Source organism: Centruroides vittatus, unplaced genomic scaffold (assembly GCF_030686945.1).
Source record: "Centruroides vittatus isolate TY-2023 unplaced genomic scaffold, ASM3068694v2 scaffold_946, whole genome shotgun sequence".
NCBI lineage: Eukaryota > Metazoa > Arthropoda > Arachnida > Scorpiones > Buthidae > Centruroides > Centruroides vittatus.
Genome location: NW_027122723.1, coordinates 183,556 through 196,983, shown reverse-complemented (window position 1 = coordinate 196,983; position 13,428 = coordinate 183,556). Strand labels below are relative to the sequence as shown.

At 34.5% G+C, this 13,428-nt stretch overlaps 1 protein-coding gene across 1 annotated transcript in view; it reads left to right on the top strand.

The window, feature by feature from the left end:
* Positions 1-9,444: 9,444 nt before the first annotated feature.
* Positions 9,445-13,428, top strand: part of LOC136990616 (mitochondrial carrier homolog 2-like) — a gene marked incomplete at its 5' end in the record, with an annotated part of 52,598 nt that continues 48,614 nt past the window's right edge. Inside the window, one exon of the mRNA XM_067289011.1 lies at positions 9,445-9,687. Coding sequence (XP_067145112.1) covers positions 9,445-9,687 — 243 coding nt within the window. The remainder of the gene's footprint in view (positions 9,688-13,428) is intronic.

The following is a 13,428-nucleotide window of genomic DNA, read 5'->3' as shown; positions in this document are numbered from 1 at the left end:
ATCGAAACCGAAACCGAAAATATAAGATAATAAGTTTAAAAACCCCACTAGATGACGAAGGAAATTGTCCTTGAACGGAGCAGACAAACGACATTGCGAGAAGTGCGTCGGTAAAAACATCGTTTTCGTGCATTTTCCTTTCTTAATATAAAAATAATATATAGCCTATGTTTATCCGAAAGAAATAAGCTTTCCAATGGCGAAAAATTTTAAAAATCGGTTTGGTAGATTCCGAGATTACGTCTAGCAAACAAACAAACAAACAAACACTCTCGCTTTATATATTAGTACAGAAGATATAGATTATACCATGGGTCCCCAACCCTTTTGTACCTAAGAGCACATTCTAGAATACCGGCCGGACGGCGGGCACTATTTATTTTTTCAAGGTGAATTTATATTTGGACGTAGTTAATAATAGGTCTACATACACAAAATGTACAGAAAACATTTAATTCTAAAAATGTAATAAAACATACACAAGACCATTAACAATAATTTTTACAAAACAAGTAATTACTAAACAATGCATACAAAATCTACAAAGTATAAAAATTCTTTATAAAAAATATAAATCTGAAAGTAAATGTGATTTTTGGCATTGCATTTCATTGGCCATTGCTTCGTAATTAGGAGAGTATGATGATATTCCTGCTCGTAAGCAATCGTCAAGGTGTTCATCTCTAAGTCGTGATCTGTACTTTGATTTTATGATATTCAGAACGGACCGGTTTATTTCATTTCAGGTATGGGAAATTTGGTTGGTGAAGATTTGGCGGAGGGGAAAAAGAGATCGGTCGCATTTCGCTTTGTGCTTTTATCTGTGTTGGACGTCATTTCTACTTTTGAGTGGTTAATCATAAAAAACGAAAAAACTTTTACATAGCATTTTATTGAAAACTGAAATATTTTTATTTTTATCGTAGTCGCACAGCGGCGGGCACACGTAAAACGATCGGCGGGCGCTATGGTGCCCGCGGGCATAGGGTTGGGGACCCCTGGATTATACTATTATAAGTTTGTCTTTTGAGCAGGATTTATATCTTTTACTTTTCTCTTTTTTTGTCAACAAATAAACAATAAGGATAATAAGTTTGCGAATAATTATTTAATATTACGTTACACATTTCTTTACACGGCGTCCGGTTAATCTTTAGTAACGGTTCAAAACACAAAATCATTGTATTAAGTTTCGCGTTATTTAGGAGAGATTTTCATTCGAGAGACAGATTAAACATGGTTAAATGCATTAATATTTTTAAAATAAATCATTTGTAAAACGAAAACAATTGTTTTTTTCTACTTATAAAGATCATTCGTTTTACTTGTTTATTTATAGAGTCACAAGTTGCTTTGGCAGCCATTCCCATCGCACGTAAAAAATGGTAAAATTTATATTCCTTAATCTTAAAATATTGGAATACATTAACGCAATTAAATTTTCTTGAAATTTTTACATTGTAAATTCCGTCGTATTATTTAATCACCTAAAATGGCGATAAGTTAATTATCGTTACGATCAAAACGATTTTTTATTAATTAATTACGCTTTAATTCTGATATAAACCACGGTTCAGGCAAACGCGTAATATCAGATAAATTTTGACACTTGACATTCAAAAACATTATTTTTTCACGTTAGTGCGTCATATTGATTACGTAATGCCGGAAATTCAATATGATTATTACATATTTGTTTTTCCTGGACTATCTTTACTATCCCATAATAAACTAAAACAAATTTTAGAAAGAAATATTCGGTCAAAATCATGCTATTAATAAGCAAACTTTTAATCTGGAATTACGAAAAATGAAAAAAGGATAGAGTTTGGCACCGTTTCCTGCAATCCATTCTTCGCCACTTATAACTTTTTTTATTCGTTTCGGCCTCGTTTCTACGTCACTAAAATCTGGCGAAAATCTTTATTTTCGATCTTTCGAATGCTAAAACGATTTTCAGTTAAAATTTCGCAACTAAGAACGAAGCGCCTACTAAGCAGACAGGTAATTGGTAGCGGCTTGAAATTTTAAAATTTAATTTAAATATAGAATATATTTCGTATGGAAGTAGATTTTTTTTTTTTCTTTGCTTAACACTCTACTACGGTCTTTCCTTCCTGGCCCGACTTTCCGCTGGCTTGGCCCACTTGTTCCCAATATAGACTGTTCATAACAAAAATTTCAATATGTATAGGCAGGTGATCTCAAAATATTTTATAACCGGTACGCTCAGCGTGAGTTGTTATTAAAACATTTTTTTGTAAAATTGTATTGTAAACATTTATTTACTTATACGCCAAACTCCCGATTATCCGTGCATAGTCAAAATTATTAGAATTACGTAAAATGACAAAGTATCGTAAGTAATATTCGGCTTTTTGATAGAATATACGTGAAAATCACACTCGTACGCTATATACAGCAGATTTCAAAAAATATCCTACTTCAGCCCGCGCAGAGAAAGTCTGAGCTGGAAGGGTCTATGCCAGATGGAAGGAATGAAAAGAGACGTGAAAGTTAACGGGAGTGTTTCTGTTTTTTACATTTTTAAAAACGTTTTTATAGTATATTTATCGTAAATAATTTTTGTTTTACTTTTTTTTTTACAAATTTTATTACTGTGATCTATGTTTCAACTTCCACATGTCTCCTTTCACCTCTTTCATCTGACATAGATTCTACCAGTCAGGGTGGCTTGTGTCTATTTTTTCGCTGTGCGGATTATAGTCCTAGAATTAAAATACAGTAATTTCCAAAATATGGAAAAATTACACACAGAATTAAATTAAGCCTTTAACATTCGTATCGGCCGAATATCGCTTATATGTATAGCACTATCTTCATCTGTCTAATTCTGAGTGAGGATTTGTAAAGTAAACTAAATTCAGATTTGTTTCGAAGTGTAGAGTACCTCCACACTCTAATTGCAAAAAAAAAAAAAAAAAAAAAAATATTATTCAAATTACGTAAAAAGTTTCAGTTTTTCTCCATCATAATCAAAAATAGAACAATTTTCAAATTCCAGAACAAAGAGAAAAACATTCTTTTTCTTCGAATCGGTCCAACATCGCGATTGTTTTGGATGTCCTACAGAAAAATATTTCAGTTCCATAATTACATGGCTTGGTAAAATGGATAACGATAAACTTGGCGCTTGGAAGCGAAATGTAGAAAAGAATAATACGGGTAAAAATCTTGTGGGTATTGCTTCCAAGCGCCAAGCTCATCTTTACCAAACAAAAACTCCTAAGAGAAATTTTGACCGTAGTCTAAATTGTCATTGATTTTTCTGTTCGGAGATAAATTCTTTTTTGGTTAACAATTGTATTATTACGCCAACACATGAGACAATGACGTGCAATTCGGTCGGCAGCCGTTTATAACGATTTTTGTAAACGTTTAGAAAAATCGTTATAGAAAGTTTCAATTCGCATAAATTTGAGCTTTTGTTATTCCGAGTAACATTTTGAATAAAATTCATTTGTTTTGATGCAACGTTAACCTTATAAAAATAAAATTAAGCCCTAAAACTGAAATAGCTCTACGGGATATCACGTGAACTTTGACCTATCGACCCAGATGTTTGGCAGCACTCACCGATAACGAGAAAGGTTAAAGTTTAATTAAAATTTGAGCTTTTGGATCCAGTATTTTTTCTACAAGTGTTTGCATTATCGGATGAGAAAAAAAAGAAAATACAGCTTTTTTGGGGGATTTTTTTTTGGACTTTTCGATTGCTTATATTTCGGAAACCGCTTTATAGAAACTCTTGAAATTTTGCACACTACCTAAGAAAATAATTTTCTTTCGAACGAGATATTCGGAATCAGAGCCGAGCGTAGAGGTATTTTCGTCTACCAGTGGCCAAGCGGTTCCGTTCCTTGAACACTGGTTCCTTGAACTTTCTTCATGTCCGTATCGCCTGAATAAGGGCCAGTTACTCTTAAAAGACCTCCCAGAAGGCATCCCCTTAGGGAGATCGCCCAAGTGTTGCGTTGCCGTAACTAACAAATGAAATGAGGATTTCAAGGTATTCGTATTCAATGTTTACAAAATATTAAATTTTTATAAATTAAAAAGTACAACGTGGGCAAAAAGACTGTGAAAACTTTAAACATTCATAAAAAAAGTGAAGAATTATCGAAATGAAATGCTGTTTGCGTAGTAATGATTGTGGGCACGGGAGTTTTTGTTGACGGAGGAAAAATTAGTTCCATAAATCATCGGTAGGTGGCGCTGATATACAATAAGAGATGCCAACGAAAACAAAGATGACTTTAAATGTACTTATTAGACAAGTGCTCGACGTGGCCTCACCATACGGTACAACACAGTTTAGCATAGTAACAACAGTTTCACCTACAGAGTGCAGCACGTCTGGATGAATGAACGTTACCTCACGGCGAATGGCATTTTTCAATTTCTACAATATGGAAGGACCCGATCGAAACCCCTGTGAATTTAAATACCCCACGATCAGAAATCACATCGAAAGTCATTTTTATTGTCATTTGCACGTCGATACTTCTTCACAAGAGTCTAACTCTCTGGTAAACATTAGTTCTAAATAATGCCGCTGCGGCGAACAGCCCAATTGCGGCAACTGGATTTGTCAGTTTCGGATTGTAGTTACAAGCCTTATGATTTGTTTATCGTACTGTCAATGTTGTTGAACTCGTTATACGTTAAATAAAATGGAATGTAGTTCGTGTGGTTTAAAATATACCGGTGCAATACTTGCAGTTTCTATTCATAATTATAAATACTTTGTTCGAAATTATTAGTCAAAAGTGAAAATAAAATAAATTTATGAATAGACACCTTGCTTAAAAACGAATTATTCTATAAAAAATTAATAATGTAAGACTATGAGATGGAATTATGAAAAAAATAAAACATAGGGAAACTTAAAAATTTATGACCTATGACAGTTATAATATATAGAACTATTAGGTTTAACGTTCGTTTCTGAACCACTCATTATTGGCATTTCTCACCATATGCTTGCCCTCTGGTGTTTAAGAACAAAACTATTTTATCTGGGTCGTTTGAATTATTCTTGCGTATTGTCAATAGTAAAGATGAATAGCAACAGAAAAAGCAAAGCTTTTTGTTGCGCTCCAAATTGCAATTTCAAGGCCATACGGGAGCCCAATATAAGTTTTCGTCTATTTCCACATGAAAAAGAAAAAGATTAATCGGAAATCAGAATTCGGAGCTCATAAATAAAACCGACAGGAAAAGCGGATTCCACTGTTAAGAATTGGCATTAAAGTTTCCAGATTGTCCAGCTTTATATGAACAAGTTATGCTGTCAATTTTAAAAGATTTTTTCCTTAAAGTTTAAAATGCCAGTAATTTTGTGTGGGACACAGAGCCGGATTTAAGTATTTCGAGGCCCTAAGCTGAACTGTGTGAGGCCCCTTACCAACCCTTCACATTTTAGAAGTCAGTCATAAAAAGAAAATAATTCACAAAAACATATTAATACAGTAATCGAATTTTTTACAAGTGGAATGCCACTTTTCCCTAACAAAATATCGCGAAGAGAATAACAAAACACAGATTAAATAATTTACTAAAAATAAAATATTAACACTTCGTAAATCTAACATAAATAATTCTAAAGGTAATTTCAATAATAATTCATGACGACCGAAAGGTCGAGGCGGTTAAATTGCATCATCCTACTCCGGAAAACTTTGGATGAATCCGGGAGAATGAACCCAGGAATTATTTGAAGGCTCCGTGTGGGCCTGACATAGCCCCGATAAGCGTAGACAAAGACCTTTATAGTTCTCAGAGGGTGTATCGAGGTAAATAAATCTAGTAATTTGTATTTTGTAATTTCTGTAAATAACATCGAAAGGAAGAAAAGTTATATATAGTCCGAACACGAATATAAATATTGCGATTCACTAAGTAATTTAGATAAATCAAAAAATTTCCCATAAAATTTACTTAATTTATAGAATTAAAACACGCTTGAAAAATTTGTTTTTCATAATATTAAAATTATTAACATCTAAAAGTGATAAAAATTCTAAAGATTTTATGTCTGAAAATCTGTCAATATAATTACAGTATAATTAAAAGAAAATTATAATTAAATACAACTTTGCAAAGAAACGTACATAAAAATAACATTGAATACTCTTTACTTTTTAAATCGGGCGAGGGTGGCCAAATCATCTTGCAGGCAGACGGCTACCAACCCAGAATCGGTCCAGAGATAGAATCGTTGGAAGCGTTATATGTGTGTAGCTTCCACCAGCTAAACCGGGTGAGGTTGGTGCTCTGTAAAGCGCATACGCCAATGTCCTCTGGCTGCTTTACACTTTCAGTTATTCTCACCTTGGAAGCTGTCTCGTAAATGCTTCCATTCCCGCCACTAATATTCGAATATACAATAACAATCTTATCGTTTTTTTCACATGTAGTTTAGAAATTTGTAATAAGACACATAATGCAGTTATAATAAAATATCAATTTTAATTAATTCAAAGTACGTTAAAATATGAAAATTTATATTCTAGAAACTACAAGGGAAGGTTATTGGTAGGTGGAAACGGCGCTTCCACCGCTTCCAATAACGGCACGCCATTGATATAGCTATTGCCATAGCTCTAATAGCTCAAACTACCTTTTCACTTCAAAATCTGAAAAGCAGCAGTCATCGAGTGAATTCACTGTACGTACAGTACATCTTACCATACCATTAGCAACTTTGAGGCCAAAGTTTTAAACGCGAAAACGTGTATATCGCGATTGTGATGTACACGTTTTCGCGGACGTTCAGCGCCGCTTTCTGCTTTCCTGTAAGTCTAGAACAGGGCTGTCCAACTGGCGGCCCGCGAGCCGTATACGGCCCGCCAAATTATTTTTACGGCCCGCGAGTACATTTTACTATGAATAAATTTATGTTACTGAATTATTATTATTAATATTATTTTACTATGTGAAAATTACGGCCACAATGTTCTCATTAATATATTACGAATATTTTAAAGTTTTCTTTTTAGTATAAATAAAATATTTTTTTAATTAACATAAACTGACTTTTCATTTATCAACCTTCTTGGCCCCCGAAACGTTTGGTGAAGAAAATATGGCCCGCGGGCTATGATAAGTTGGACAGCGCTGGTCTAGAAGTTTGACAATGGCGTTTGGAATGTCGAGCATGATTCCACTGACTTTCCAAACACCATTGTCAAACTTCTAGGCTTAGGCCGCGACTCCACTAGCCGTAAAACAACCGTAAAACCCGTCGCCGTAAAAGCTTTTAATCACGTGACCTATTTGCGTGTGCGCTCGGATTGCGGTGGAGGTCCGGCTAGCGAAGCTTTTTACGGCGATAGTACTATTTTTTTTTTTTTTTGTAACTCTTTCCGCCCTGTGGGCACTAAGAGGGCCTCTTATAGCAAGCCCATTATGGGTTCGGCCAGGCCCACAATGCGGCGGCCGGGTGGTGAGGGACGGGGACCGACATATCCGGACGGATCACCCCCGAAAAATTCCTGGGGATTTTTCGACCCGTCCGGATTCGATCCCGGGTCCCCCAGGGCGGCAGGCTGCTAACCTTGACCGCTCGGCCATCCGGCCGCAATAGTACTATTACGGTGTATACGTGATATATCGATATAAAGACAATAATTATATTCTACGAGTTTTTTCTGTACTATAATTACAAATATAGTAAAAGTAATATCTTTACTTTCATATATTGACTTTTATTACTATATTATTAAGATAATATACAGTGCGGCCGGATGGCCGAGCGGTCGAGGCAGCAGCCTACCGCTCTGGGGGACCCGGGATCGAATCCGAACGGGTCGAATAATCCCCAGAGAATTTTTCGGGGGATGGTCCGTTCGGATATGTCGGGCCCCGTCCCTCACCACCCGGTCGCCCCATTGTGGGTCTGGCCGAACCCATAATGGGCCTACTAAAAAAAAGGCCCTCTTAGTGCCCACAGGGCGGAAAGAGTTAAAAAAAAAAAAGATAATATACAGCATTTATAAGCTTAGCTTTTTTATTATATACTCCTCTAAATTGAAGGATTTTCCTTTGGCCGTTCATATCGCGTGTTTTAGGCATCCATTATTATAATCGGGATACCTCTTGTCGTAGATACACGAATACTTTCGGATGTTTTCGATAAATCTTTCCAGATCTTCTAGAGTAGCCACGAAAGAACGTACACAAAAGCTCGTTTTCCGCCGTTTTCGCACCGTGTCACGATGACCTAGATTTCAATGACTTCTGATTGGTGGATGGTACCGGTTTACGGTCGTATTCACTTCGAAAGTTGAACACTGCTCAACTCGCTTTTACGTTGGTTTTACGACCTGCTCAGGCGTAAAATATCATGGTCACGTGATTAAAAGCTTTTACGGCGAGGGGTTTTACGGCCCTTTTACGGCTAGTGGAGTCGCGGCCTTACAGGAAAGCGGCGCTGAACGTCCGACGTACACGTTTTCGCGTTGAAAACTTCGGCCTCAATCTCGCTATTAATCCAATTAGGAATTCCAGTCCACAGGTAAACAATTCTTCATTCAAATCATCCCTCGAGAAGTAAATGCAAAGGTGAGTACCGAATGACAGCACCCTTAGAAAAAGTTACATAAAGCCATTTTATGAGAATTTCTTCGAGAAATTAAAAGAGGTGGACGGCTAGCACGAAGTGGTATTCATTTTAAATTAAACTACCAATCAGCTGCAAAGATATACATTGAATGTGCTGGTGTTTTCATTATCTCGTGAATGGGTGAAATCCATGCTTCTTAAGATGTACAAGCTCGAGAAGACAAATGTCAACGATTCGTACAGGAAGCTGTGGCCAGGAACATACAGTACAATACGAAAAAGTTGGAGAAATTGGCAATCTTATGTACAGCGATGGATATTCTATCTGTTGTTTGGCATTCTTTTCTTTTCTTTTCGATCCCGCTATAAGAACTTTCTCGTCCATAAGTGCTGCAGGGCCGTAGCCCCTCCGGTATAAAATAAATGTTACTGATTTATTATCTCCATTCTTAAATTGTTATAAATTTATCAGAAGTAAATTATAAATATATGTTAATATATAAATATGTTAGTTTTATTATTAATGTAATTTTTCGATCCATATTGGTATTTTTGTACTTTTATTGCTACAGTCCATCACTACAAAATTCTTACGAACCGCTACTGATATCGAGTAAATATCGAAACAAGAGTATCGATACCATACCCATATCAGTAATATGGCGAGGTCACCCTGGACGGCATTTTCGAATAAAATAGCGACGGAGTTAATAATAATGGCCATCTCCAAAGCTAAAAACATTTTGGGAAATTCAAACCTGGCGCTAAAGGAATGTTTACGGCCCTTCCCGTGTTTGGTCTAGGCGTGGGGTTTTGAGCCATTTGGACGAACAATTAACGTATGTTTAAGGATAATCGACATTAGTCTGCGGTTTCGGCGTGGAAAAAATTCGTCGCGGAAATTCTCCATTTTATAATATTGTTGGAGCCAGCGACCTCTGGCGGTTCGAATCCGACGAACCGGCTGTTTCGAGGGAAAAGCAAAGATGTCGGAAAAGAAGGAGGAATAATTTTCGCAAAACCGAGTTTCACGAATTGGTTGGAAGGATAACCATAACGGTGGTGGGTTATCCGTTAGAAGTGGTTAAACTACTGATACAGGTAAATGCTTTGCGCGGTCCCTTCCATGTCAAGTTTGGCATCCCGGTTACGTCGAGAGGCGTGCGCTCTAAAATAGTCGCATCGCGCGACTTTTCACTTTACAATTTATGAACCTGTGCTAAATACGAAAAACTTAGCACCAGTTTATACCAAATACGAATTTCGTAGGAATTATTGCATTGCGCAAAGTTCACAGGAGTTAGAAATGGACATCCGTTTTTGGTTTTTGTTAAATCGATGTTTTAGCCACGGATATTCTTTGCTCTCTTTATCGGAATTCGTATTTACGGCGCCGACTTCACGCTTTTTGCATTTCAGAAAATTTTTTTTTATACAAATGGAAATTTTCGGAGATAGTTGATTTCCACCTCTGATAACAATTAACCACACGAAGAATGGTTAATTGTTTCGTTTACATGCTTTATCTGTATGTGTTTAGTATGGTAGCCTTCTGTAATGTCATGCTGTTGGGAAATCAAATTTTCATGATCGTCGAAGTCTACCGGTTTGACTTTTAATGCCAATTTATGTATTTCTGATACTTCGGCTTATTTTAAGGTATGATTGTGTGGGACGGGTGTAACCTTCTTGGCTCTACCCCGATCGGTTTCTGCCTCTGGCCTCGATTGGGAGGCAGTCGACCGTCCTCGATATCCGCGTGTTTTAATTTCTTGTTAAAAGACGTCATTGGTGGTGGGGATCAAGGAACGTGAAATTGCAGTCGAAAAAAGAGGTGCCTATCGTAGCGTTGGTAGCACGGGTAGTACATCCTTGGTGGAGGTTGACTGGGACAGCTAAGATCGTTATGCCTGCCCCAAACAATCTGATCTTAAAGTACACCGAAACACTAGAAATATACAGGTATGCCTCGCCTTATGTTGGTAATTGGTTCCGGGAGAGGCGACGTAAGTCAAATTACTTGTGTAGTTACGAGGGAAACTACGGTGGAAAAACACCAATAATGAGCACTTAAAGACCGTAAAATAAGACAACAACACAGAAACACAGATGTTTTCATGTTTCATTTCTCTAGGATTTGTGATGATTATATTAACATTTACTGTAAATGTACATATTTTAATATGATTTTATGTGCTTTTAACACTTTTCTAGTGATAGTACGACTTCAATATTTGTGGTGGACGGATGTAATGGACAGAAAATGACTTAAACTTGATTTTTATTTTTCCATATACTTTTTTGACAAACGATGTATAATCGAGAACGACGTAACTCGAGGTATAACTGTATAAATTGGCATCAAAAGGCAAACTGATACACTTCAAGGATCAAGGGACTTCATCCAACATGTGGAAGCTATGGTATAAAGTCAAATGATCCAGCAGCATGCCCTCTACAATAATTATATGTTGATGACTTTAGTTTCATGAGTTCAGATTTGGTCCAATATAATATATATAAAGATGTGTGTTTGTGTTTATATATATATATACATATATATATATAAACAACTCCACTAACCCTATTAACTTAGCCTTACCCTGATAATTCAGTTGATCATCTGATTTTAATATAAAGGTGAATAAAAGAACATTTATGTAATCTATGGTCAAGAACTTTTCAAAATATTTAAGTTTAATCTGTAGTTAAAATTCTATTTCTGCTAAAGTTTGATGCATTCTAGATCTGAAGAAGACCTTTTAACAAGAATTTAAAATGTTTAAATTAATAAGTAATTTGTGCTGGAATAAAGGTTTGTGCAAGGAGTATTGATATTGTGAAACTCTAATGTTTCAAGACTATGAAGTGTTTTACTGTTTCTTATTAAGGTGGTGTTAGTGGAGTGTGTAATATTACAACTTATACAACAATACCTAATGTTATGCTAGACGAATAGCATAGCTACAGAAAACAAATGTTTTGTTTATGTGGAAATACATTAGAAATTTTAGTCAAGTCACTTAGGTAGGAATATATAAAAACATAATTTTATTAAGATGATATACATTTTTCACATAAGGTATTACAAGTCAATAACTTGGAAAATATATTTCTAATGAAAAATTGATGATGATAAAATTTTAATATTTCCGAGGGGTCTTTTTAAGGTTATAAAAATAAAGCCTTCTGGGTGGAAAAAGGCAACTTTAAAATTTTAAATAGAATCCTTCAATTTTTTTTACTTTTTGTATTCTCCATTAAAATATAAACTTTTATTGAAAATGTTTTTTCAAAAAAATGATAATTTAAAAAGTTCTGAGCATATAGTCACATGTTTTGAAAAATAATATTCTAATAAAACTTTAACATTTTTCTTATGTTCTAATTAATTTCTATTTTTGTAAAATTCTAACCATTTACACTTTCTAGTAAATGAGTTTAATGAACAAATGTACAAATGTTTTCTGTTTATAAACCTGTCTTATGTTTATAAAATAAGCCCATAGTGTCTGTAAATATAAATGAAGCAAAAATAATAAAATGAGTGTATGATGAACATTGCTTTAAGAATATTGGAAACATTAGAGATATTCAATGCCACATAGTCAAATAGTTGTATTAACCTTAAGGATTCAGAAGTCCTATCTAATACTTGGCAGTCATTCTTTGATAATCCTGCAGATTAATTGTACATGAAAAGAGGAGACATATTGGATTGTTATTGTTTAATTTATTTGTATTATTATTTTTTTTATTTTATATGCTTGCTTTTTCATTAATGTATAAAATACATTATCAAATACATCTTTCTGTAAACAAAGTTACAATATTTTAAAAGTTTTTATAAATAGCGTCATCAAATGTTTGAAACATTCCAATTTGGAATGTTATCTGTTCCAGTTATCCAATTGTTATCTGCTCCAGTTTTGATTTTGGATTTTAATTTCTATTCTTTTACATTTTCGGTAATTTACATTTTCTTATCAATTAACAAATGTTCGGATGTTCATTTTCATCTAAACATTTCGGTAATTGAGTAACAAAGTTTCACCTAACAGACTGCAACATTTCTGGTTTATTTTAACATATGCATTATTTATTCTTTGCTTCATATCTTAAATTGTGGTTAGTTGTTAAAAATCTTTATTCTTTATAAAATCCTCGTGGGAAATAACTAATTGGTGTCAGGTCCTGTGATTGAGGTGCCTATGAAATTGACCCTTCATGTCTAATCTATCATTTTTCAAATATTTGATTTGAATTCATTTCAAAAATTAATTAAAAATGAGTACTACTGTTGAACCACAGTAAGAATTGATTAAAAATTAATCATTAACAACTGAAATCTGTTTCAATTAATTAACTTACAATAATGTGCAGTTTTATTAGAATGTTATCTTTTAAAATTTATGATTGCATATGCTTATAACATTTGAAATTATCATGTTTTTGGAAAAAATGTTCTAATAATGTTCAAATAAGTTTATCATTTCTTAATGGAGAATCCAAAAATGTAAAATTATTAGGAATTCCATTTAAAGTTATCTCTTGTTACACCCAAAAGGGGGGAGATGGGCAAGGTTTTATTTTTATGGTTTTACAAAAACCATCTCAGAAATATTAAACTTTTATTCTTATCAATTATTTTTTGTGAGAAGCATAGTCTCTAAGTTTGACTTGTGACACCTTACATGAAACACACTGTATCTATGTTATGGGTAAAGCTTGTGAATTGAATAGAGCTAGGATTAATGTAAAAACAGATGGATGAGGCAAAGACCAAAATGTAAAGTTTGTCTTTATCTGGATAATGTGAAGCTTCTCTAGAATTGTTTTGAT